Genomic DNA, 23,720 nt, shown 5'->3' with positions numbered 1-23,720 from the left:
GGGACCTTTCACAACGGGGACCAAGTTCGATCTGATTATGTACCTTTCTTTGGCAACCTTTAAGTTTTGTTCATCCTTGCCTTGTGGTTCTTGTGGTTTTACCCTGCAACAGACAGCTGTGCTCTTCAAAACGGTCATTTTCCTTAAAATGGCTGCTGTCTTGCTATGCTTAGTCCTTTAACATCTTACATGTTCAAAACCTAAACTCCCAGCGAGGCCGCCCATTGGGGCACAAGGTAGAGGTGACAGAAATGAGGACTCCGGTCCCTTGCCCACCACTCCACACTGAAACCGAGGCCCTTCTTCCACAGGCTGTTGGTCACTTGGGGGTTCAAATGCAGGATCTGTGACTTTCCAAAAGCACAAAATTTGGAACATTTCATTTGCCCGCATCTCCGTTGACCTCTGTCAAACAGGGAAAACTAAGGATCATAGTTGCAAGGACTAGATAAAATGGTGGAGATGAAGCTGCTTTACACACAAAGTTACCGCGTCAGGGAGCAGCAGCTCACGTGGAAGGAAAACTCGAGGGGCCAGCCCTGGGCCCCGCCCCCGCCCTCCCAGTGCTTGAGCAGGGCGGGGGCATCGATCACTCGGCGCTCCTCTGCGCGCTCAGTCCCGACCAGACGAGTTGAGAGTGATCGATACTCCTCGCTCAAGCCTTACTCGGCGAAGGAACGCGCCGGAGTGTCCCACCCAGAGAACACGTCGTGGCCAGCGCCCGGGCGGCTCGACGCGGCCCCGGCGCGAGAGAGGTTAGACGGGACGGCTGAGCGGGGCGCGCGGCTCCTTCGAGGCGGAGGGGGCCGGGCTGGGAGGGAAGAGCGGCGCCGGCGTCACGTCAAGGGCCGAAGCGGGAATGGACGGCTTCGCGCGTGCGCCTTGGAAAAAGCGGGTGGGTGGCGGAGGGGGAAGAAGACGCGCTTCTGAAAAACGAATCTGAGCGGGGCGGGTGGACGAGGACAGCCGGCGCAAGCGCTCTGAGAACGCAGTTAGGCCGCCTCCAACTCCCGCGCGGCGTGGTTGGGGAAAGGCCCGCGCGTGCGTACGCGGGTAGTTACTGTTGCGCATGCGTACGGGGAGGGTGGGGGGGCGTACCGTTGCGCGTGCGTACGTGGGTAGTTACCGTTGCGCATGCGTGGGGTTGGGGGGGGGCACGGTGGCGCGCCTGCGCAGTTCTTGGTGTCTCGACTCCGGACGCGCGAGTGCGTGTTGGTTTCATCCTGGACACGCTTCGGGTGGGTTCTGTGGCTGTCGCATCCGAACTTCCCGGCCTTTCTCCTCCAGGCGAACTGGACACCCTTGAGCCATCCAGTTCCCAATGGAGGCGCGCGAAGCGAAGCCCATGAGGAGGCGTCTGGGAGGGAAAGCGTGTGAGGCCTGGGGTAGCAGGCGGGGGCGAGGGGCGTTGGAGCCAGCCGGCCTGCGCGCCCGGGGGCCGGGGGTGAGGGGAGCGGAAGGAAAGGCACGTCTAGGCCGGTAGGAGCTCCCTCTGAGCCCGTTTCGCGTTATCTCCCGCAAGATACAGCGAAGGTAACTTCACATGCCCAGCAGGGTTCTGGCGAACCCAAGGCCCGGGGAGGACCCAGCACGACTGCCTGTATGGCCCTTAGAACACCAGCGGTCCCCTCCACCCGGGAAGGAGCTTTCTGGGCAATTTCTAGACCTCTGGACACCCCCACAATGCTCTCCAGAAAGCTCTTGGCTTCTGCATGGTTTCAGTAGAATTCTGCCACAAAGAAATTAAAGAAGTCACAAAATTGAGCGACCTGCTCCCTCAAGCCAGCATGAGGCTGGTAGACCCTGGAAGCCACCTGCCCAGTGCCCCTGTTGCCTCGCACAACTGCCTGCTCAGTGGCTGTTTCTGGAATGACTAGTAAGCTTCCTAGATGGCTTCAATGTTGGGCTGTTTAGTCAAATTAGTTTACATAATGAGCTCTGTCTGGGTGGTAAATAGATGATGTCAGGACCTGAGTCCATTCAAGCTGTTTTGCACAGCTTGCATTTGGCCTCTGTGTTTATTATGACCAACAAGAAGCCTTTTATAAGGCTCACAGTAAGTTGGGTAACAAAGCCAAAAGCCACTCGGGTTTATTCCTACAACCTTTGACTCCCTTTCCAATATTTCATACACCTCATTCCTCTGAGAAAAGCTGTTCATGTCATGGGGCCAATACCTGTGGCTCTGTGGACGATCATTTTACAAAGCCAGTACACAAGACAAGTCAGGCTCTTTCTATTCCTGACATCCCCATTCTTACTCCCTTCAAAGAAAGCTTTTTTGACCAACAGGAGGTGTTTAAAACGAGTTGCTGTCCAGCTCTATGAGACTGATTTAAAGTGAGAATCCAAGACCATTCAGGCTTTTTCATATGGCCTATCATTAGGATGAACAGGTCTGTTTCCTTGGAATCACTCCACTTTATGACTTAATCATACATGCTAAATATTGGGTATGTGTATAGCCCTGAATTAACTTGTGTAAGATGAAATTCCTTCTTGAAGAAATGAAATTCCAGACAATAAAAAGTGTAAACAAGAAAAGTGATAAGGAAGAAAGAAAAATTTTTAAAGTAAATTGATACTTTACTGAGCCAAAAATTTTTCAAGACCTGTATATCGCATCCTGGTTTGGATGATAAATTCTATCATTAACCCACCTATATCTGACCCATTATGCCCTTTTTTGTAGCTCTCTGGGAGGTCAGTTTAAAGAACAATCTACAGTGCCACTCCAAAACACTAATACTTGCCTCCCTCCTCCGGAAGTCTGTATAATACAGCCTTTTCTAAAAAGCAGTGAGAAACTCTGGGAAGCCGATCAATAAAGCCAGTTCATATCCGCTATTAGGCTGATGATGCCTTCCTCTGGAAAACAGCTTGTGCAGTTATCAAGCAATCTTTTATTTAGACCGGTACATGGGGAATGCTGGCAGGCTGACTTTTAAAGCCAAGTCCTGAAGCCGTTCAGAAAGGCAGTTTCATGTAACCAGTTTCATGTAGTGACTTTCACTAGGAAGTCATGTTTGTGTGAAGGCTGCTTTGCATGGCCTACGTGAAGGTAGTTCCTTTGCCACATAGATTCACACAACCACAAGATGTTTCACCCGCCTAGTGAAGGCCATTTCACCTGGCTAAAAGGGGCCAAGGGAGGCTGTTCCTAGGGGGGTTAATTGATGTAACAAGCAGAACATTTTCCTGACCCTATAAAGAAACGACAAAAACAGTTTGTAAAAGTAAGACCAAGTCTTGTTTTCACCTGGCCCCCAGGGGCCCGGTGTGGAAGGAAGCTAAGTTTTTGAAACAAGTCATGAGGTCACTTTGGAAGTAGGGCGTGGCTCCTCCTCCAAAGGCTTTTCATTATGGCTGCTATTTAACAGTCAAAGTCATAAAAAGTTCTGGAAAGCATGTGGAAACTAGACCAGAAGACTACTCAGACAGGTAACAGCCAGCAAGTCACCTCATGAAAGTTGTTTCATGTGGCCACCATAATGCCTCTGGGAAGCTTTAGCGCTGTAAGATCAATCACGAGCCCCTTTGGTTGGCTACATCAAGTGGCTAACACAGGTGATCTGAAAAACCACATTAAAAAATGGAACTTGACTCTTCTGAAGCACCCACCTCTGGAAGACTATCATACAGTTCCAATATAAGTATCTCTGAAGGTCTTTTGAAAAAGCCTAAGAACTCTGGATTAAAAATAAATCACTAAAGTTATTTTCTGGAAGAAGAGATTTGTACAACCCACTTGAAGCCCTCTTTCCCAGAAGACTTTTCACATGACCATCAGCGGGAGGTGCTCACCAAGGCCAACCTGCACAGCAGCTCAGGGGCGCCTTAGGAGGCCACTTTAGGAAGACCATATCCGAGACTGCTTGGAGAACTTGGGTGACAGGCAGCACGTGCAGCTACCTTGGGAACTGGTTTGTAAAGCAGCACATGAGACCTCCTTTGAAGCCCAGCTTTTAAGACTGGTGCGCTCTACAAGGGGCTATTTTATAAGGTCACCCTGGGAGGCCAGTTTACAAAGTCCATAATCTGCATCACAGGGAGCTGGTTTATAGCCCGTTTAAAACCCTCTGGGAAGCCATTTTATAACGCCACTAAGAAACCAATTAACAAAGCTGGTACATAAGGCCCCAGTGCAAGCCACTTTATAGTAAGGCAAGTAAATAGTCTTCTGGGAGGCCTTTTTATTATAGGCCTTTGTGAGAAGCCAGGCTGTGAGGCCTCTGAAGTCTTTTCAGATGCTCAAGATGAGACATCTTGTGGTTGCTTTTTAAGACCGGTGAGACACTGAGGATGAACCCTGCAGCCTCCAGGGGAAGCTGACTGGTGGATGCACATGCTATTTTGTGTATAGCTAAGCGAGTAAGTCCACACTGGAAGGGTGAACTGTGAGCCTCGCCAAATGACTGTTAATGAGGCCAACAGGACATTTATAAATCTAGGAGACTAGAGAGAAATCCTTACGGCAGGTTGGAACAAGCGAAATCAGGTTCTCTTAGTCCCATTATTGACTAAACAAACTGGGAAGATCACAGTATCCAGTGTGAGCCAAGGTCTGAGCTAGGGTACAAGGTCCAAAAGCCTGTGTGATCCTCACCCCTGAGGCCAAAAAGTGCTCTGGGTAGACACTGCCATGTACTGTGTAATAATGAGCAAATTACTTAAACACCCAACTCTCACCAGATTCCTGTATATACATCTCACATCACAGGGTTGTGAGGGATATGTCTAATAATGTACGTTAAGCAGGGAGCATGGAGTGGCCCACTGGAAAGGACAATGTTGGCTGGAATTTAAGCTGTTTCTGCACAAATGTCCACGGACTTTGGGCAAGTCACTCCATCTTTCTCTGAGCTTTAGTTTCCTCATCCACAAAGTATGAAGGTAGGATCGGAAAAATGGTCACATTCCTATTTACAGGATTGTGGAGAACAAATAAAAAGAGAGAAAGGAATAGTTGGGCAAGTAGGATGAGAATTGAGCCCTGACTGGCGCCATGATGGGAGAGTGTGCCCTCAGCTCGAAGGCTGCCCAGCCCTCAGATCTCTGCTCCACCTCCTAATAGCAGAACTGCTTTGGGCAAGGCCTCTGCTTTAGCCTCCTCACCTGTAAAGTGAGAATGAGAATATGTTCTTGGGGTTTCTCTAAGGAACGAGAGTGATAAAAGAAATGAGAGTGATAAAGTGCGTAGAGCTTTCCTGGCTTAGCAGCAAACATTTCATAAGTATGTTGTCAGCTTTATTTGTTCTGTGGAGCCCTTGTGAGGGTTCAGTGACTGTCAGTGTTCTGCTGCTGGTGGGGGTCGGAGAGGAGGTGAGCTAAAAAGAACCCAGGGATTGGATGAGGTTCTCCAGCTGCCTCCAGGGACCATAGCTAGTGTCCTGGGCATGTCTTCACTTCCCTATTTCCTGCTGGCTTCATGCACCCTAGGGCTGAGGGAAGCTACGCTTTCTCCTCTTTTGTGTGAGTTATAGATCGAATCCCAGGATATCCAGGAAATGTGAGCCGTTTGTTATCAGGTTTTGCATAACAGAGCACCATAAACCTTAATGACTTAAAAGAATACACACCTGTGATCTCCATTTCCATGGTGGGTCCAAGTCTGAGTGTGGTTTAGCAGGTCCTGCCCATGCTCAAGAGGAGGGGATTAGGTAAGGGCTGAATAACAAGAAGTAGCGATCGCCGGGCAACCTTCTAGTCTGCCGCTGCAGGAGGACCGTGGCTTTCTTTTCACAGGAGGCGAGGCATCTGAGGAGGCTTTGTCATGGGCACGTCTTCACGCTTGCCTTATGCCATCCATCATGGATCTTAATTGACAGTTACTTTCATGGGGCAAATAGGACTCTTTGTTTTTTGTTTTTTGTGGGACCCTCGCCGGCGGCTGGGGAACGAACCGGCGCTGCAGAGGCTGCAGGCAGCCTCGCAGCCCAGCGCTCAACCACTGCGCCACCAGGGGAGACCCCAAGTAGGATCATCAACCACGGAAATCATCCGTGGCTGACATACACAAGAAGGAATTCCTAAGGAGTCCCTTGGGGCACACGGAATCCATGGAAAGCTAGAGAACTAGATTTGGAAAAGAATAAGAACGTGCTTCTGTCACCTAGGAACTAGGAACAATAATTGTTAGAACCTAGCACAGAACAGCTGACGCAGAAACTGCCACTAGGATAGAAATGTCACTTATGTCCAGTCTGGTTGATCTGCCTGAAGTTCAAATTTGAGGGGGGCACCTTCTGACTGCCTTGCTTGGATCACATCCCAGCCCCTCGGCAACATCCCACCAGCCTGACCTCAGCAGGGAAAAATAGAATTCCTCAAAAGGAAATTGAAGTGTATTGTTAAGAAAGAAAAGGATTCTGAGCCACCAGGACTCAACAAATGCCCTCTACATTCTCTGCATCTGTTTCCCCAACAATAGGAAGAAGTCACGGTGTCAGGACAGCCTAATTTGTAGCACGCATCAGCAACACTTTATAGTGACTAAGCACAATACACGTTTGCTTTTTTGCTCTTGCTCTGTAGTCCAGCGTGGACACTCCTAGTGAGGTGGCTGTCTCGTAGCTCTATCATTTCCAAGGGCCTCGGGGTCATTCCCTTCCCGCCAGTGGGTAGGAAAAGTTGGGCATGGTGAAGCATGTATGAGTGGGAGTTTATGCCCAGCAGAGAAGACCATGTTGAAGAATCACCAGAGAGGGAGGTGTGTTCCAAAGGAAAGCACAGGAAGTGGTGGGGATCTAAGGGCACCAACTCTTTGTGGTCTATTTTTTGGGGGAAGATATATATTTTAAAAATTTTAGTAGTTGACAACATCATAGATGTAGGTTTCCCCTCCCCAGATTTATTTTATAAAAATACACATTCGAGGGCCTCCCTGGAGGTGCAGGGGATTGAGCACAGTGCTGTGAAGGTGTCTGCAGCCTCTGCAGCACTGGTTCGATTCCCCATGGCCAGGGAGCTACCCACATGCTGCGGCAGAGCCCTCCTGTCTCTCCCACAGCTCCCCTCAGCAGTGTTTTCAGTCCATCTGCCTGTTCTGCTCCCTACTCTGTCTCTGGTGAATCCTCTCACCCTCCCACGCCTCTGGCCTGTACCCCGGCTCTTGTATAAATAAATTTTTAAAAAAATGTTTAAAAAAATACACATTTGTCTATATTGAAACAGGCAGTGTGATAATTTGCTCTTTTACTTCTTTCCAGGCCAGCGTTCACCAAGCCGTGCTGGCAGAGCGATGGCAGAGGACAGCACCCCGGCTGCCCCGGAGGGCACGGGAGGGCTCTGGGAGGCCCTGAGGGCGCTGCTGCCCCGCACGCAGGAAGAGCTGAAGCTGGACCTCGGTGAGCACGTGGAGGCCGGGGTGGTGCTGCTGCTGCAGCGGGCCACGCAGCTGTTCTATGCAGGCCAGAGGCATGAGTGTCTGGAGACCAGCGAGGTGCTCCTCGACTACACCTGGGAGAGGCTCAACACCGGGCCATGGAAGGACGTTCACAAAGACTGGAGGCGGGTCTACGCATTCAGCTGCCTCCTGAAAGCTGTGTGTCTGTGCCAGGCACCTGCCGACGCCGCCAGCGTGGACGCCGCCAGCGTGGACGCCGCCCTGAAGGTCTGCGACATGGGCCTTCTGATGGGGGCGGCCATCCTGGGGGACATCCTCATTAAGGTCGCCGCCATCCTCCAGACACACCTGCTCTCTAGAAAAAGAGCTGTGCCAGGCCCTGCCCTGGAGCAGCCCAGCCGGAAGGTAAGGGGTGAGGTGGTCAGTGGCCACACCTGTTTTTCTAGGCGTAACAACACCTGGGGCGCAGCCTCATGGCAGGGCCTGCCTCTGGCTGAAAAGAGAAGCTCCATTGAGAAGGAGAGAAAGTCTGTTTTCTCAGTCATTTTTCCAGTTTCTACAAAAGCAGCGCCTTTTCAGGAGAGGGGCGGGAGGAAGCTTCATGGTTCTTGAGCACGCCATGGCAGTGGTGTAGACGTGGCTTCGAAGGCGAGAGCTGTGCTGTCTCTTAACTTTTCCTCGGCCGGCTGGTTGAAGTCTCACTCACTCGTCTGGCTGCTCTGGCTGCTGCCAAGTTGGGAAGCGACAGGACAGCGAGCTGGCTTCCGCTCTGCCTGCCGTTAGATCCTGCCTGTGTCGTTGCTGGTACTCAACTGCCAGAGAATACCCTGCAGAGGCCGAGGGTGGTTCGCTCCACAGGCTGCCACTTACTGTGCCTCTGGGCAGGCAGTGACCTCTCCTGAGCCTCAGTTTCTTCATCCCTAAAGTGGCTGTTGAAGCACCGATCCCAGAATGAAAGGCTAAGCTGGACTGAACACAGGAGGGCAGTTCGGAGAAGTTTCTTAATGGCTTGCTGTGTTTTCCGAATTCACTGTGGTGTTATTTTTATGTAAGAATTGCAAGTGGATGTCATCAATTCCACATGCATGGAAACGTCATAAAAGGGAATCCTACGAACAGGGAAGAGAAATTTGCAGCAAATCTGTCAGAATAAATATCTTTATTATAGAAGGAATTATACGAATCAGTGGGGAGGAACGCTTGGACTCCAGGAGGTAGAGAGACTGGGAACACGGACAGACTGTTCTCCAGGAGGAAATAGAGCTACTGAGCAAACCTCACCTATGGTTAAAAAAAATGCAAAACCTGTGAGGCGCCATTTTGGGTTGTGAAATGATGGAGCAAGCCTTGGCATTTGCCCAGTGCTGCTGAGACGCCACGGGCACAAGGCCTGGTATGTGAGACCTTCTAGAGGGCAGAGCAGACCAAGGCTCCAGGACCTGTCCCCCTGACCGAGAGGATGCACCTGCCCCTCCCCAGGGAGCTATGGAAATGGACTGTTCCAAGGAGCTATGGAAAGAGCTTCATGGCCAGGGGGTCCCTGGTAGTGCCACAGAGGAGGCAGCGTGTGTAGAGCAGGCTCCGGACTCCACTTAACAGCATGCAAATTCCCCAATTGGGTGCTGTAAGGGCAGGAATGGGCACAGTGCAGGTTTTCTATGCTTCTATGCAGACAGGGTAAAGGAGGAGAGGAGTCTTGGAGCCCTCAGCGGGTTTGCAGGCTTTTATAGGGATTTACCAGGTACACAACAGGCTGGCAGGTCTCCCAGCCCCCAGCAAGTCTTCACCCTGTCTGGGTTCTCCAGCCTTTTCTCACGTTCTCTCTCTTCTCTGCTTCAGCTTCTCTGCTTCTCCCCTCGGCTTCTGCTTCTGCTGGCGTCCCTGTGACGCCGCCCTTAAAAGCCCAGTCTTAGCCCAGGTGGATCCGATCTACATATGCCCACACCCTACTCCAGGTGCCCGCCATCAGGCCTGCATTCAGGACCACAGGGTTCCGTCATCTATCCCAATGGCAGGAGGGCAGAAAAGCCTGATACTTTTTACCTTACCCTACAGGTGCAAATTCACACTCATTGCCTGTGAGTCTGGCAGGTGTCTGGGTCTCTCCACATCCCCCCATGCCCCCTCTGTGCCCTTGCCTAGAAGGGAGGTTTGCTCAGCTGCTTTATCACGCACCAGGGGTCACTCAGATGGACTAGGCCCCGAGGACCTGTCCTGCCAGAGCTTACCTTCCAGACAACTGTAATGGGGTTTCTCTCTCGTGGTGGGGTGGTGGGGAGGCAGCTTCACGTAGGTGGACAGGGAAGGCCTCTCCCACGAGGGAATGTGTGAAGAGCAAAGCCTGCTGAGAGCGTCCTGACAATGCAAAGAAAGGGCGAGGCCAAGGCCTCACACATGGCCTGCAGGTGGGAGTGTTTGCTGCCGCTGCTCCCTCCACTACAAACTTTAAGAATTGATTTGAGGGTCCAGCCATGGGGAGCCGGGGAACTGACAGTGGTCAGTACTTCCCATATGAGCATTTTCTCCCAGTAGTTTAGCAGTTGAGGAAACTGAGGCTCAGGTCGCCCAGCAGGGAGCATGCACTCATAAGGCACGCGAGCACCAGGTGGTGGCAGGGAATGAGCTCTGGAGAAATCCCCGGCTGCAAGGGGCAGAGTTGCTTCTTCACAATGAACTCTACTGCTCGTGGGCTGGACACACGTACGTGTGAAAATGGGGACGGGACATACGGCAATGAGAGAGAATACTTTCCCTGGCTGGCAGTGTGGAGTCCCTGCCCTCTACTGCAGAGGTTCTGTGAAAGCCATACGTTACTTTTTATAATGAAGCAGACATTTTAAAGGAACTGGCAAAGGGAAAATCCAGGTTTCATGAGGAATACAGTAGCGGTGGCTGCAGTAACAATGCTCATAAAAGCCATCGCCTATTATTGTTACCGTCGACCCCTCACATCCTGTCAGTTCCACATCCTGTCAGTTCCCCTCACATCCTGTCATTCCTAGATAAAGGACTCGATTTTGACTTCTGGTGGCTGATGCTGTTTTCCTTTGTTTTGATTTTAAACAGAAAGCAAGGAATGACGACGTTTCGATTCCAGATACGGAGTCAGAAAAAGCGGTCCCTCGGCTGCGCTGCCCATCCCTCCAGTATTTCAGGGAGCATTTCCTGGTTCCCGGGAGGCCTGTGATCTTGGAAGGCGTGGCGGACCACTGGCCCTGCATGAGGAAGTGGAGGTGGGTGGCTGCTGCAGCGGCGCGGCTCCCCTTCCCACTTTCACTTCCCCAGAGACTCCCAGAATTCCTCCTCCTGTCACCCCCAAGTAAATGGGGCCTCACAGACCCTTCACCTGCAGCCCCTGGGGCGGATTGCCCAAGCTGGCAAAGGAGAATTGAAAGCACAGTGCAGTGATTCTGTGCCAGCGCGGGTAAGGCCTTTATCTCCTACGTTGTGCTTGCCCAGAGCAGCTTTTAACGAGGGCTTTGGTGCTGGTCAAGTGTTAAGTCTCCTGCAGTTTTGCAGGATCTGAGAAACAAGAACCCGAGAGACAGTCACCTCCCTGCTGTGGGGCTCCCTGGGCTCTTGCCTTTGCTCCTCCCTCACATCAGCTCCTGTCCCTCCTCAGATGCATGGTTGGGGGAGCAGAGGGGCACCTGGAGAGGGTAAACGGGAACGGGAAGGTGTGCTTAGGAACGTGCATGCGTCAGCCTGTGGCTCCCTCTGAGACCTGCGTGGGGAGGAATTGTGACAAGCATCGTCCCAACACGCCTTCATTCTTCGTCTCACCGCGCACCCGGCACGTCACGGGGCTGACTGCTCACCCGGTGCCAGGACAGGCACTTGCCAGCTGACCTCATTTTACCTGCCCTGAGCCCATGGGCTGGACACTGTCATCACTCTCTTTTACAAATGGGGCACCAGGGCTCAGAGAGGTGAAGTGACTGTTGAGGGCCCACTGGTCAGTAACCAGCAGGGCCTGCTGTGTGCCAGGCCCCCAGAGTCCATTGCTTGGGCATAGCACCACCCCCCGTGCTGCCCACCATTTCTCAAAGGTGGTTTCTCAGCTGAGTGACCAGGTGAGAGAGAAGTCAGAAAGCTCTTAGCAAGCCAAGGAGCAGAGCAGCTGGCAGGACCTTGACAAGTCAGGCTAACTGGGTCTATCCGCACAGCCACCGGTGCCAGCTGGGCAGGCGACCTCACCTCTGTGTCCATGTCCTCGTCAATTAGATGGGGTCACAGTGGTCACTACCTTGAAAGGTTCTGTGAAGATTAAAGGAGACCAGTGTGAGGCACTCTGTTCCCAGCAGAGGTCAGCAGCTGTGGTGTTTTTCTAATAGCCTGGAGTACATCCAAGAGGTCGCCGGCTGCCGCACCGTCCCAGTGGAAGTCGGGTCAAGGTACACAGACGAGGAATGGTCCCAGAGGCTCATGACGGTCAGCGAGTTCATCAGCACATACATCACCAGCGAGGTATGTCATCCGACTCCTTTCCTTACCAGGAGAGGACACGCTACATGTGGGGCAGCCTCCGGGCATCAGTGGGTCGTTTCACTCTGCGGTCAGCAGGCTGCTGGGCAGGCAGGACCTTCCAGACCCTTTCTTTGTGCAGTTGAGTGGTTTTCAGTGTATTCGTAGATTGCGCAGCCCTCGCCACTGATTCCAGAACTTTTTCTCATTACCCTTAGAGAAACCTCACACTCATTAGTGGTCACCCCATACCCCCTCCCTCCAGCCCCAAGCAACCATTAATTTGTTTCTATGAATTTGCCAGTTTTGGACGTTCAGGAAAACAGAATCGTAAACCATGTGACTTTCTGCGTCCGGCTTACTTCCTCTCCTTACTCTACCTCACCCTCGATGCCTTGACTTTGTTGAGTTGGGGTTACTCGATGGAGCATAAAACACGGAAAGCTCTCAGCCCGGTGTGGTCAGCAGTTAGTGTCCTCCAGGCCAGCATATCCTGAGGGCACAGATCACATGAGTCAACCAGGCCCAGCATGGGGTCTGGCATTTCATAAACTCGCAACGTTTACTTGCCGGGAATGAGGGGGAGGGATGGAAAGACAGTGGTTCTTAGGAATCCTGGCCAGGAACCTTCATCCACTTGGTTGGTGTTCGCCTCAGATCCCTGAGGCCATAGCCCTCTCCACCCCAGCGGATTTGGCGCCCCCTTACCTCACAGGCCTCAGGTACCATCACTGGACCCCACCAGCAGGAGAGCCTGCTTTGTAACGAACTTACCTTTTCACCCATCTGATTGGCAAAAATGATCCTCTCCAGCGCGGGCAGAGGCCAGGAAGGTGGGCAGTCACGGTAACTACAAGTGACTGCCGACAGCTGAGAGTATGCATGATTTACCTTTTAGGAACACGGCTGGCAGAAGCTCTTAAAATTTTAAGTGCACTTACTCCTTAACTCATGTTTTATTTTTGCACATAAAGAGAAGAACCAGAATACTAGGCCATATATTAGAATTCTGTAGCAAAATAACCTGAATACCTGTATAGTAATATTAATAATGAACCGTTGCATTAAGTCTGTATTCACTAAAAGAGTGTCCGCTATATGCGTATCGACCTGAAGATACTCAAGATGATTAAATGAAAAAAAGCAAATTTCCGAGTAACAGAGTCTGACTCCATCTTTATTTTTAAAAAGGTGTGCTTGTGTGCAGCCCCGTCATTTTTCATTTGAGGAAACAGAGCTGGGGCAGGGGTGACCGACGGGGAACCACCTAGTGGCAGTGGCAGCACCAGGCCCTGAGTCTCCCCGCTTCAGCCCAGTCCGCTAGGCTGGTGAGGGAGCTGCTGGGAGGGAGGACAGGGGACTAAGCAGGGCGGGGAGGATCCGCACGATGGGGCAGTAGCGGTGGGGGTGTACAAAAAGCCTGCCAGACAGCGCCAGCACCTCCATCATGACTCACTGGGCTCTCTGTGTCGCCTCCGCCGCGGTCTCCGCCTGTGCATAAGCCCAAGGACGTCGGGTACCTTGCTCAGCACCAGCTCTTTGATCAGGTAAGTCTGCGCTCGGCTGTCTTCACCTTCTCACCTCAGCTCCTCCCCTCCTGGCTCTGACACCAGAAGGCAGGAAAGGGTGTAGCAGCCTCCTCACCACCCACCAGCACCACCAGCCTAGTCTCCTGTCACCCAGAGCCAGGTGACTGGGCACAGACGGGGTCAGGGAGCACGACCATCTGGCTGTGGGATGTGAGAAAATCAGGCTGCGCACTGCACAGAATGATCTGACCTGTGTTAAAAAAGAACAGGAAAAATACCGCAAAAGATTGACATGACTGTGAGTGGGAGATGGCGAGTGGTTTTTCCCTTTTCTATCGTTTCCAAGTCAGCTACAATAAATGTGTGTAAGCATCGTAAGAGTAAACAGACGGTTATGAAATGCAAACAGAACGAGAGCACAGGGGAGTCAGACTGCATTTCCAAGCCAGCAGGTTCATCCTGAGGAAGTGGTGGGAGCTGTGCTTGGTGGGAGGCGCCGTATCTACACAGGGAAACCTAGAGCTAGTCATGCCATGGCATATTGGGCCCTAAAGAGAGAACACTACTTGGGGGCTAGTGTGTCCCACAGGGCTGTTCTCACCCTCCCTGCTCTGACACCCAGATCCCGGAGCTGAAGCAGGACATCAGCATCCCGGATTACTGCTGCCTGGGCAGTGGGGAGGAAGAGGAGATCACCATTAACGCCTGGTTTGGCCCCAGAGGAACTGTCTCCCCGCTCCATCAGGATCCCCAGCAAAATTTCCTTGCCCAGGTGGGATAACCCTCGCCTTCTTCGCCTTCCCCACCCTCCAAGGCCTGGCCACGCCTTCCACCTCAAAATACCAGGCATGCCAACTCCTATCAAACATGAACAAGTGAAAAATGATTAATGGTGCCAGGCCTCGGGGTGCAGCACCGTCCAGTCAGTCGTACTGTTTCCAGATGTGGTGTCTGCTGGGTGCATGCTCTATGACCCTGAAGGCAGCAGCCTTCAGGGTCAAGTTGAGCAGGAAATGGGGTGAGGGGCCTGTTTCAGGGGAGTCATTCTGCCCTCTCCTGCCTGCCTCCATCAGATCAGAACCAGGCAGCTCCTCCCAGCCAGAACCTTCCCTCCAAATGAGTCTTCTCAGCCACTGCAGAACGTCCCGAGACCCAGAGGAGCAGGTGTTTGCTGTGAGCAGGGGGCATCTGCTGTAGAACCAGCTATTTTCATGGGCAGAGAGGTCTCACCAGTGATAACCGCTTCCAGCACAGTGAACTGAAGGGCGGCCTCACAGGAGAGGCTGCGGGCTGGATCGGGAGTCAGGCTACCTGGCGTGAACACCGGCCCTATCCCTACCAGCTTCGTGAACACCTAACCCCTCTGTGCCTTGGTTTCCCCATCGGTGAATGGGGGTGATGATGAAACATCCAGAGGGGTGAGGACTGCAGGTGTTAATACGTAGAGGGCATGCCATAGTCAAGTGCTTAATTAGTGTGAGTTAACGTATGAAGTCATCAATTCAGAATATACTTGGAGGAACTTTCAGCCTGGGTAGAGGGGTGGGGCATTTGAACCCAGGGAGAAGCATGTGGAAAAGCACAGGAAGGTGAAGGACAGAGATGAAGCTACCTGCTGACTGACCACTGATGGGGTCACTCTCTTCCCAGGTGATGGGGAGGAAGTACATCCGGCTGTATGCCCCGCAGGAGTCAGAGGCTTTATACCCTCACGACACACACCTTCTTCATAACACCAGCCAGGTGGGCACACTGGATCTAGGGTGACACAGCAAGTTCTCCCCTACTCCACCCGGCTCTGGAGACCAGGCAAGTGACTTTGGCTTTTTTCAGGTTGACGTGGAGAAGCCTGACCTGGAAAAGTTCCCCAAGTTTGCAGAGGCCCCCTTCCAGTCCTGCATCCTGTCTCCCGGGGATATCCTGTTTATCCCAGTCAAATACTGGCATTATGTGCGAGCCCTGGATCTCAGCTTTTCGGTCAGCTTCTGGTGGTCATAGCCAGGATGAGAGCGCGCGCTCAGTGCAGACGGTGCTGCGGGCTCTCTCCTGCTCCTTGGCCCGCCTGGCGCCGGGATTAGGCAAGCCAGGTGGAGCCCGTGCCCTGAAGAGCCTTGGCTGGTGCTGAGCTCAGGCACCAGGCCGAGGGCGGCCCAGGCAGTGGCGGTCTCCTGACAGGCATACACAGCAGAGGAAGACGGGTGAGACCCCAGGACATTGCAGGTAACAAGGCCCAGGGGCATTGTCTGGGCTCTAAAATTAGCTGCCTGGACTCAGACCCAGCCATGTAAGTGAACTGTTATGTGACCTGGGAAAAGATATTTCTCTGTGCTGGGGAAGAGGGCAGCACTGGTCCCCACCACAGAGGGTTCCAGAGGGAATGCATGCAGGGCCGCTGCTGCACTGCCAATGTTCACTGCTGTCTGCAAGCTTAAGTATGTTACTATTTGCCATGACTGGGCCTGTGAGGAGCCCCCTTGACTGGAAATAGTGGCCCTGGTCACTGCTGAGGGTTTCCCTGACTTACCCATCTCCTGTTGGACAAGGGGAAGTCCGGGAGCCTTGTTGCTGTCATTGCGGAGTACCCTGCCTCCCGAGATTGGCACAACCGTCCAGCTTGATGAACTGTCAGCCATGCACCCTCCCTATAACTGGTTTCTGAATTGAGAAACCACCACTCCTGGCACCCCGAAGCCCTCCGCCTTCCCCTTGCAAGCTCCATCCCTCCAGGGGTTGCTGCCATCTAGGTCTGGACTTGGATGACATTCACCACATGCTGCAAGGTGAAGAGTGAAGTACTGCAAGCCACCATAACAGATCTTAAAAGCTAATAAATCTAAAATGAAGAACAGCTATCTTTATTAGATCCAAAAATAGGCAGGTTAAACCCAATACCAACAAAACTAGCAGGTTTCAGCCTCATACACTTGGTGTGGAAGAGGGTAGCATGTCCTGCTAGCTGGACTCCAAATGACAGAACTATAGCAGAAACACTGTACAGCTTTGGGTCTTGTGACCCCACTTTTAGAAGAATTTGAAGGAGACATCAGTAAGATGTAAGAAAAACACTGCTGGTCTCCTTTACCTGCACTTGATACTGTGAAACTGCTGTGTATGTGTTTGGGGGGGGGGCTTGCAAGGGGTCCCACACTTAAGTGATTCTGCAGTGCCAGCCAGGTGTCCTGCAACTGACATTTGTAACCACACTCTGAGGGGAGAACAGCCTGCTTTCCCCAGTTCCTCACAGAGAAGCTGATCTCAGAAGGGAGAACTGCGTGTTGGCAGCAATCAGCGTGGCATGTGGAAACCATGTATGCTGGCCACATGGAGGAGGTGTGGATGGGACTGGGAAGTAGAGGCCTCTGCTAGATCTGGAAGGATGCCAAGGAGACGGAGGGAGGGTGGGCAGGCCTTAGGGTACATAGTTGCGTGAGTTTGGGACAACAGGCAGCAGGGTGGGATGGGAAAGTGAAACGGGGTGAAATGGAAGGTATAACAGGTCTAAAGGATGCAGGCCCTGACTGCCACATGGGATGAGACTCGCATTACAGTGGCCACATGAAGCAACTTTCCATGGTGAGGTGACATGCTGGCCATTAGCTGTCTGAGGAGTAGTCTTCTGGTCTGGTTCCATATGCTTTCCAGAACTGTTTTTGTGATTTGGACTTTTAAATTGCTGCCATAACAATAGGCCTTTGGGGGAGGAGCCACACCTTACTATATGAGGCAGCCTTCCAAAGTGACCCCATGACTTGTTTCAGACACCAGCTCCTCAGATACTGGGTCCTTGTCCCACCCCACCTGCCATCCCCAGGCCCATGCAGACCAGTTGCCAGGAGGGTCTAGATTGTGGGGAGTTCAGATCAGGGCTCCCAGAAGTCCAGGATGGGCTGGCCAGTGTTGGTGGGACAAGTGGCTGAAGGCAAGCCGCCCTGGACCAGTGCTGTACAGGAGCTCTGCCAGCTTCACCTATGGGGCCCAACCGGGCTGGTACCAAGATAGCAACAGGAGACAAGCCTCCTGCAGAGGGGCAGGACTACTGACTAAGGCTGCAGCAGCAACTTAATAAGTTTTATTCCAAACCTGTTAGTGAACACAAAGCATAAAGGTGTGAACGGTGAGACTGCAGTCTCTTCCAAACAGGGCCCCACGGACTGCTTCCCTGAAGGCAACGAGCCCCTGCTCCAATTAGTGCTGCCTGGATCGCAAGGACTTCTTGTTCGGCCTGGAGACACCAGCCTCCCTCTCCTTCTCAGGGTCGAAGACCTCTGTACACAGAAAAGGCCAGGAATACTGTGAGTGGTGGGCTACTACACACAAAACAGCAGTCCAGGTCCACAGCTACAATTTGTGTGCCTTAGCCTAGGTCTGTAATGGTCTTCACTGCTGGCCCTTCCTGCACACCGTGCGAGGAAGGCCGTCAGCCCAGTTCACACAGAGCAGTGGCTGCTGCTTTCACACCCCCACCAGGCTTATTTAGCCAGACTCTTGTGGGTCCTGGAATTTCTATCGGGTTCTGGAGAGAGCCCTCTAGAACTGGGCAAGCAAGCCAGCATGCAATTACTGCAGAAGCCACAGCAGCTGTGGGTTTCGGGCCCAGGCAACCATGCCTACACATTTGGAACCCTGGTCTCAGCACTCCCTGAGTGCCACAGAAGGTCAGGGCCCAGGCTTATCCTGCCCACCCAGCCCCTTCTGGTATCCTGCACCTGAAGGACACAAACCTGGTATCTCGTGGGGCCAATAATCATTACAGTGGGGGCAGCGGGGCTCAGAATTCGACTGGAAATACTTAGCCACACAAGGTAAGTGCATGCGGATGCCACAGGTCTCGCAGCTTTGACCCTGAAACAAGAACGGCTGATAGCCATGGAGCCTTATACACATCAGTGTTCACAACCCTTCAGGAAATAGAAGAAAATGTACAGCAGGCTGTTTTTGCCTTCTAGGCCCCAGATTAACGCTGATGATAACCGAAAGTCCTCAGTGCTATGGGTTTTATTAAAGAATCCTGAACGAATAAATGCAGGTAGAAGGACGACAAGACTGTAAAGGCTAGGCTCAGAGAGCAGCAGGGCCACTACTGGCTAAAAGACTTTGGGGGAGCCTTTCAAGAGTAAAATAAAATTCAAAGAGCCTTGGACTAGAATAGAGGGGCCATAGTCATCCTTGAACAGCAGCAACATGCCCTACATTTTGCTCAGGTCAGAGTTGGTAAGAGCAATGGTGATGCCTGTGCCCTTGAGAGAATTCCAGAAAGAACCCATGCAAAGACGGGAGCCCCTCACAGTACCTGGATGAGGAGGCCATGGCAGATGTTGCAGGTCTTGGCAGCGTCGGGACGCGTCTCCCGGATGTACTGCTCCATCTCCAAGATGGCCCGGCCATGTAGCGTGAACTCCCCTTCCTTCTGCAGGATGGAAAATAGGTGGCCACCGCTTAAGCCATGGGCATGTGAGGCCCAGTCCCACCATCCCTCTGTCCCCCCGAGTCCCACAGCCCAAGGTCCAGACACAAGGTCTGGGTGCCCCTCGCTCTGCAGATTTTCATCAGCCCTACTTATTAGCAGGCACCCAGACTGGCCCCCTGAGTGTCTCAAGTGGGAAAATTTAGGCAAAGACACAAAGAGGAAATCGAGACACTCCTCCACAACCCCACTCCCTCATTTCTCAGCACCTTTTGCCTTCACAAACATGAATCATGAATCTGCATAGCTGTCACATGTGGAAGCCACTGTCACAGATGAGGGCACAAAGGCCAAGAAAGGGAGACGGGCAGTGTCCTCAAGGGGTGAGCCCAAGGCAACCTCCACACCCCTCCCTCCCACTCCCAGAGAGCAGAAAATCAGGTGCCTCCCAGCATCTGCCTGGAGCCTTAGTGGATATTACTTCTGGCCACTTCACTTGACAAAGTGGGAAACAGTACAGATAGGTAGGGACAACTCTCAAATCACACCAAGGAGGTCAAAGATGGTGGGGCCTCCCGGTTCCCACATCCCCGCCCAGCTCACACACCATGTGAACGAAAGCTCTGGGAAAACCAGAAAGTGGGTAAATAGCTGGGCTGTGGGCTGACCCTTATGGCCCTATGGCCAAGTCACAGGCAGGGGGGCAGGGCACCAAGGAAAGCTAGATGGAGTCAAATTTCACAGAAGCCCCTTCAAAGTTTATTTCATTTCATCAAAGTACTCACAAACTGGACATGAACCTGTAAAGAGCTTTTTCAGAGCTGGCTGATCAACTTCCCTGATGGGAAGGACAGAGCAATTTTGTCAGGGGTGGGAGCCACTGAAGATGGAGGCACCCAAGTGTCCCTGCACTTACCCGTTAGTTTCAAATTTTTACAAGCAAGACTGTTTCTCCCATTTCTGAGCGCACCCCACCCTCCTGTTCCTACCTCCACCAGCATATGGAGTGCTGAATATAACCAAGCCAGGGAGGCTCATTCACTCAGGCCACCAATGGTGGGGTCAGGTGACCACACAGAGGGGGAGAAGGTACAAATAGGTACTGAGAATCCAAGCCACAAGCAGATTGCAGGGAGCAGGAGAGGGCAGGTGGGAAGCAGCCCAGTGCATAAGGTACTGGTGTCCTGTACCTTGGGCTGATGAACCAGGCAGGAAGTGGACGACAGAGGTTTTGGGCCCCTCAGGTGCTGTGTGCATGGGAGGATGTAGCTAACTGGGTCCAGTGATTACTACCTTCTCCAGAGCTCCCAAATCCGTAACAGCACTGCATCCCCAGGACCGCCACTCTAATCCACCTTCCCCTCCTAACTGCACTGAGCCCACATGTGGCCCACTATAGCATCCTGGTCTCTGAGAGACCCTATGCCTCTCTGCCTCAACCCTGCTCACCATTCTTAGGATGAGCATCCCTTGGTGGGACCCATCTCCCAGGCTCACCTGCCCCACTTGCCCCTGCAACCCTGGTGCACAAAGCTTCCTGGTCCGAGTCCCCTGAGCATACTGTACCCCTCAGGCACAGGACCTTTGTTTGCACAGGCTGCTTCATCTACTGGGATAATCTTCCCTACCCCCAATTCCAGCTGCCTCCTACACAGCCTTCAGCTTGAGGTCACTTCCTCAGTTGAGGATTACTTTCATTGTTAAAGCTGTCATAAAATTATTTCCTTCCTTACTGTAACTCCACTCACTAGATGTCTGACTCATCTCTGTCTCCCCAGGAGACTGTAAGCCCCAGGCCTGGTTTTGCTCAGTCTTGTGTCCCCAGCCTTTGGTGTACCAGCACTTGACATTCCCATGATCAACTTCTAAGAGAAGATTAAGTAGATCTTGCAGTGAATTCCAAGGAGGAATTCCCAGCGCCCTACTGAAAAAGTTCAAATTCAGTGTCAGGCATAAGCTGCATTTACTCAACACTTACTATGTGCCGAAACTATGCCCAGAGGTTGTCATTCATGACCCCATTAAGTTATCACAGGGAAGGGAAGAGAGGTACCCTGGTCTCCCAGGAAGACCCAGGCCACTTGCCAAAGTTAGTAGCAGAATAGTCAGAGGAGGAACTGGAGGTGTGTCTCACCACCCTGCTCCCCATCTCCACTGGTTTGTCCCTTCTTCCATGGGAAGCCTGAGCGGGTCAGTCAACAAGAAGACTCCCATGCTGAGGCTGGCAAGTGTATACCTGTAGCTTGCTCACCTGACAGCTCACGAGCCTCAGAGACCCAGCATCGCACAGAAGCTTACGATGAGTGTGCTGAGAAGCAGAGAAGGCAGGAGCCTGGAACAGAGCTCAAGTACAACAGACTCCAGAGGTCTGCTCCCTCCTATGTGCCCAGCCTCTCTGAGCAGCAAAAGGCTGGGGCAGAGGAAACTTCTAACAATAAAGTCGGGTACACTGCAATACTGCAACCAGGGCCCGATAGTGCCAGAGTGTGCTAAAGTACACAGCTTGCAGGTTCACAGCAGGAACAGCAGATGTCCCAGAAGTGAGTGCTTAGCTCGAGGTGGAAGGGTAACAGGCGATGTCATTGTTTTTTTGTCAGTATAGATTTTTTCCAAGGAACAAGTATTACATGTATCATTTTGGAGTAAGTTTTAAATTAATTCTGTTCCTCTGGAACTTTATCCACATGCCCAAACATCCTTTCAGCAAGCATGTATTGGTGCCTCAGGTGTAATAAGGTACAACAGTAAAGAAGGTACCATAGGCCTGCTTTTTAAAAGCCTGGCCCAAAAAGAAGCTATGGTCAAGTATAACCCCAGCTGCCGGAGATGTTTCATACAGCCAAATCCACCCCAGAAAGGAAAAACTGTGAGAAAGTAATTGATCAGGAGCTACGATCACCCAAGCCAGGGCCTAGCCATGGCTCTGGCACTTACTGTGTATGACATATCAACCAGACCATAGAGCTAGAGTTGTTTAGCTAAAACCGGAGCTCAGGAACTATCATCACAGGCAGTGGCGAGGACCCAAGAATATGACATGTACATCCATGCCAGAGATCCTGGTGCTCACTGGGAGATCCCCATCACCCTGGCCCTCACTCCTATGTCCTCCAACCATCTTTCTTCCATCAGGAAAGTACCTCAGGAACCAAATCTTTTTGAGGAAGCTGCCAGGGATGACCCCAACCCCCACTCTACCAACCCAGAGAGCAGAAACTTAGAACATTGTGACCACATTACAAGAGGCAAGCTCTCCCTGAAAAGGAAGTGAAGAACTGTGTGAGGCATACGCAGCAACCTCCAGCCACAGGTCTGGCCAGGTAAGGAAGTTGAGCGCTGATCTGAGCATGTCCTCCAGACACAGGCATTTGATGGGGCAGCACTGTGGCAAAAGGGGCATGAGTTGAGCCTGTCTGACCTCAGTTTGTTGGAAATATTGGTGCCTTTGTGGAAAAAGAAGTGAAACATCTGTTCTACTCCCATCAGAATTAGACAGGGACATGTAGAAACGTGTCCCTTCAAATTTCCAGGGATCCTCTCCAAAAGTTTCCCTACACATCCTCTTTGCTCCTTAAGGGCCCCTGTCTAAATCAAAGAACCAGAGTACTGGCCCCCACTAATATTAACGCTGACAGCAGTAATTATGACGACGACAGCAATTTCTTTGCGTGCCCAGCCCAGGCACTTCCTCTGCACTGTCTCACTCTGCTAGTACAGTGTACCCCAGGAGGTAGATACTATTTCTCCCCCTCACAAATGGGGAATGCCAGGACACTTGGACCAGGATTTAAGTGAAGGTCTGACGTGAGATCAATGCCCTTAATACTGCACTAAGCTGCCTCACAGTCTAGGACCAGAAGCTTGAACTCTGGAGCCCTCAAACCTGGGTGCAACCCCTGGCACTGCCACTCTGGCTGTGGCTCCCTCGACAGGTCATGTGCCTCAACAGAAGGCTCCCAATTCCCCCACACAGGGTCACTATGTACATTAAATCAGAGAAGGAACCTGAAAGGGCTGGCTCAAAAGACATCAGTTGGATACAATATGGTCTTGGAGGAAAAACTGTTATTCACTCTGAAAAGAGAAAGTACCTCAATCAGCCACTTGTTTTGTACAAACTTTTGTAGCACTTGCTCAGCTTCCTTCTTCCTCATCTTCTTGCCTTTAAGTTGATCAACCAGGTTCAAAATATTTGTGGAAGATGCAAAACCAGTTTCAGAATCTATAATGAGTTCCAACTAGAAAAAATAGCATGTATACATTCATCTAATAAATCCACTGAAAACAACTTTTAAGTACTAATACCAACTCTTTCCAGGGATGTAATAATTTGATCATATAACAGGCAGAATTGTATACAGGTATGATCATTCAGAAAAACAATGTAACTATAAATGCCAAAAACTATAAACATACTGTCTTTTTTACTAGATGTTTTCCCCTATAACATAATACAAAATGAGTATCTTAATGAAGATCATCTCTCTTGGCCCCCACCCTCCCCTGTAGGTAGAGAGGCTAAGAAATGAGTAAGTGAATGAATGAAAATGCATAAGATGGTGGGCCTCCCTGGTGGTGCAAGGGGTTAAGATGCAACCTATGAAGCTATCCGTAGCCTCTGCCAGGGAGCTACCCACATGGCACAGCAGACCTCTCCTGACTCACCCACTGCTCCCCTCAGCAGTGTATTTCAGTCAGTCTGCCTGTTCTGTTCCTGTTTCTGGTGAATCCTCTCACCCCCCACACCTCTGGCCTGTACCCCAGATCTTGTGTGCATAAATAAATAAACCTTAAAAAAAAAAAAAAAGAAAACGCATAAGGCGGCACCTCTCCTACTCAAGGTTGTCGGGGCATCAAGGCTGGCATGAGTGGCAGGCCAGAGCCAGGAAAGGCAGAAGAGCAGAGCTAGAGTGGGCTAGGCAAAAAGCTAGCTCAGGAGATGCAGAGGCACTATTGGTCCAGGGCCAGGAAAGGCTGG

The 23,720-nt window shown here is 51.7% G+C and overlaps 2 protein-coding genes across 5 annotated transcripts in view; one reads left to right on the top strand and one right to left on the bottom strand.

The window, feature by feature from the left end:
* Nucleotides 1–630: 630 nt before the first annotated feature.
* KDM8 (lysine demethylase 8) lies at nucleotides 631–23,364 on the top strand. 4 transcript variants are annotated; one of them, XR_008551240.1, is made up of 9 exons: nucleotides 1,163–1,238; nucleotides 7,209–7,750; nucleotides 10,412–10,578; nucleotides 11,680–11,812; nucleotides 13,312–13,356; nucleotides 13,961–14,110; nucleotides 14,989–15,081; nucleotides 15,172–17,630; nucleotides 21,875–23,357. XR_008551240.1 is itself a non-coding variant. In XM_037507394.2 (8 exons), the coding sequence occupies exons 2-8, from the start codon at nucleotides 7,241–7,243 to the stop codon at nucleotides 15,334–15,336; spliced, it is 1,263 nt and encodes a 420-aa protein (XP_037363291.1). In that variant the 5' UTR covers nucleotides 631–755; nucleotides 7,209–7,240; the 3' UTR covers nucleotides 15,337–23,364. The 4 variants fall into 4 exon arrangements, 3 of the variants coding, with proteins under 3 accessions (XP_037363291.1, XP_037363290.1, XP_037363289.2); XM_037507394.2 differs by lacking the exon at nucleotides 1,163–1,238 and adding an exon at nucleotides 631–755 and having other exon boundaries at nucleotides 15,172–23,364; XM_037507393.2 differs by having other exon boundaries at nucleotides 15,172–23,364.
* NSMCE1 (NSE1 homolog, SMC5-SMC6 complex component) overlaps nucleotides 17,360–23,720 on the bottom strand; it is a 25,864-nt gene continuing 19,503 nt past the window's right edge. Inside the window, exons 5-8 of the mRNA XM_037507396.2 lie at nucleotides 22,834–22,980; nucleotides 18,629–18,745; nucleotides 18,060–18,180; nucleotides 17,360–17,603 (exon numbers count right to left, since the gene is read on the bottom strand). Of these exons, the coding sequence (XP_037363293.1) occupies nucleotides 17,524–17,603; nucleotides 18,060–18,180; nucleotides 18,629–18,745; nucleotides 22,834–22,980 (465 nt within the window). The 3' untranslated portion in view covers nucleotides 17,360–17,523. The remainder of the gene's footprint in view (nucleotides 17,604–18,059; nucleotides 18,181–18,628; nucleotides 18,746–22,833; nucleotides 22,981–23,720) is intronic.

This window comes from Talpa occidentalis, unplaced genomic scaffold, assembly GCF_014898055.3.
Source record: "Talpa occidentalis isolate TD23 unplaced genomic scaffold, MPIMG_talOcc4v2.1 talOcc4.12, whole genome shotgun sequence".
Lineage (NCBI taxonomy): Eukaryota > Metazoa > Chordata > Mammalia > Eulipotyphla > Talpidae > Talpa > Talpa occidentalis.
This window is presented reverse-complemented; position numbering and strand designations above follow the sequence as displayed.

Coding starts and splice junctions, on each gene's coding strand:
- KDM8 (XM_037507394.2), top strand. CDS start 7,241: ATGGCAGAGGACAGCACCCCGGCTGCCCCGGAGGGCACGGGAGGGCTC. Junction 11,813..13,311: donor GCACATACATCACCAGCGAG/GTATGTCATCCG, acceptor CCTGTGCATAAG/CCCAAGGACGTCGGGTACCT. Junction 14,111..14,988: donor AGCAAAATTTCCTTGCCCAG/GTGGGATAACCC, acceptor CTCTCTTCCCAG/GTGATGGGGAGGAAGTACAT.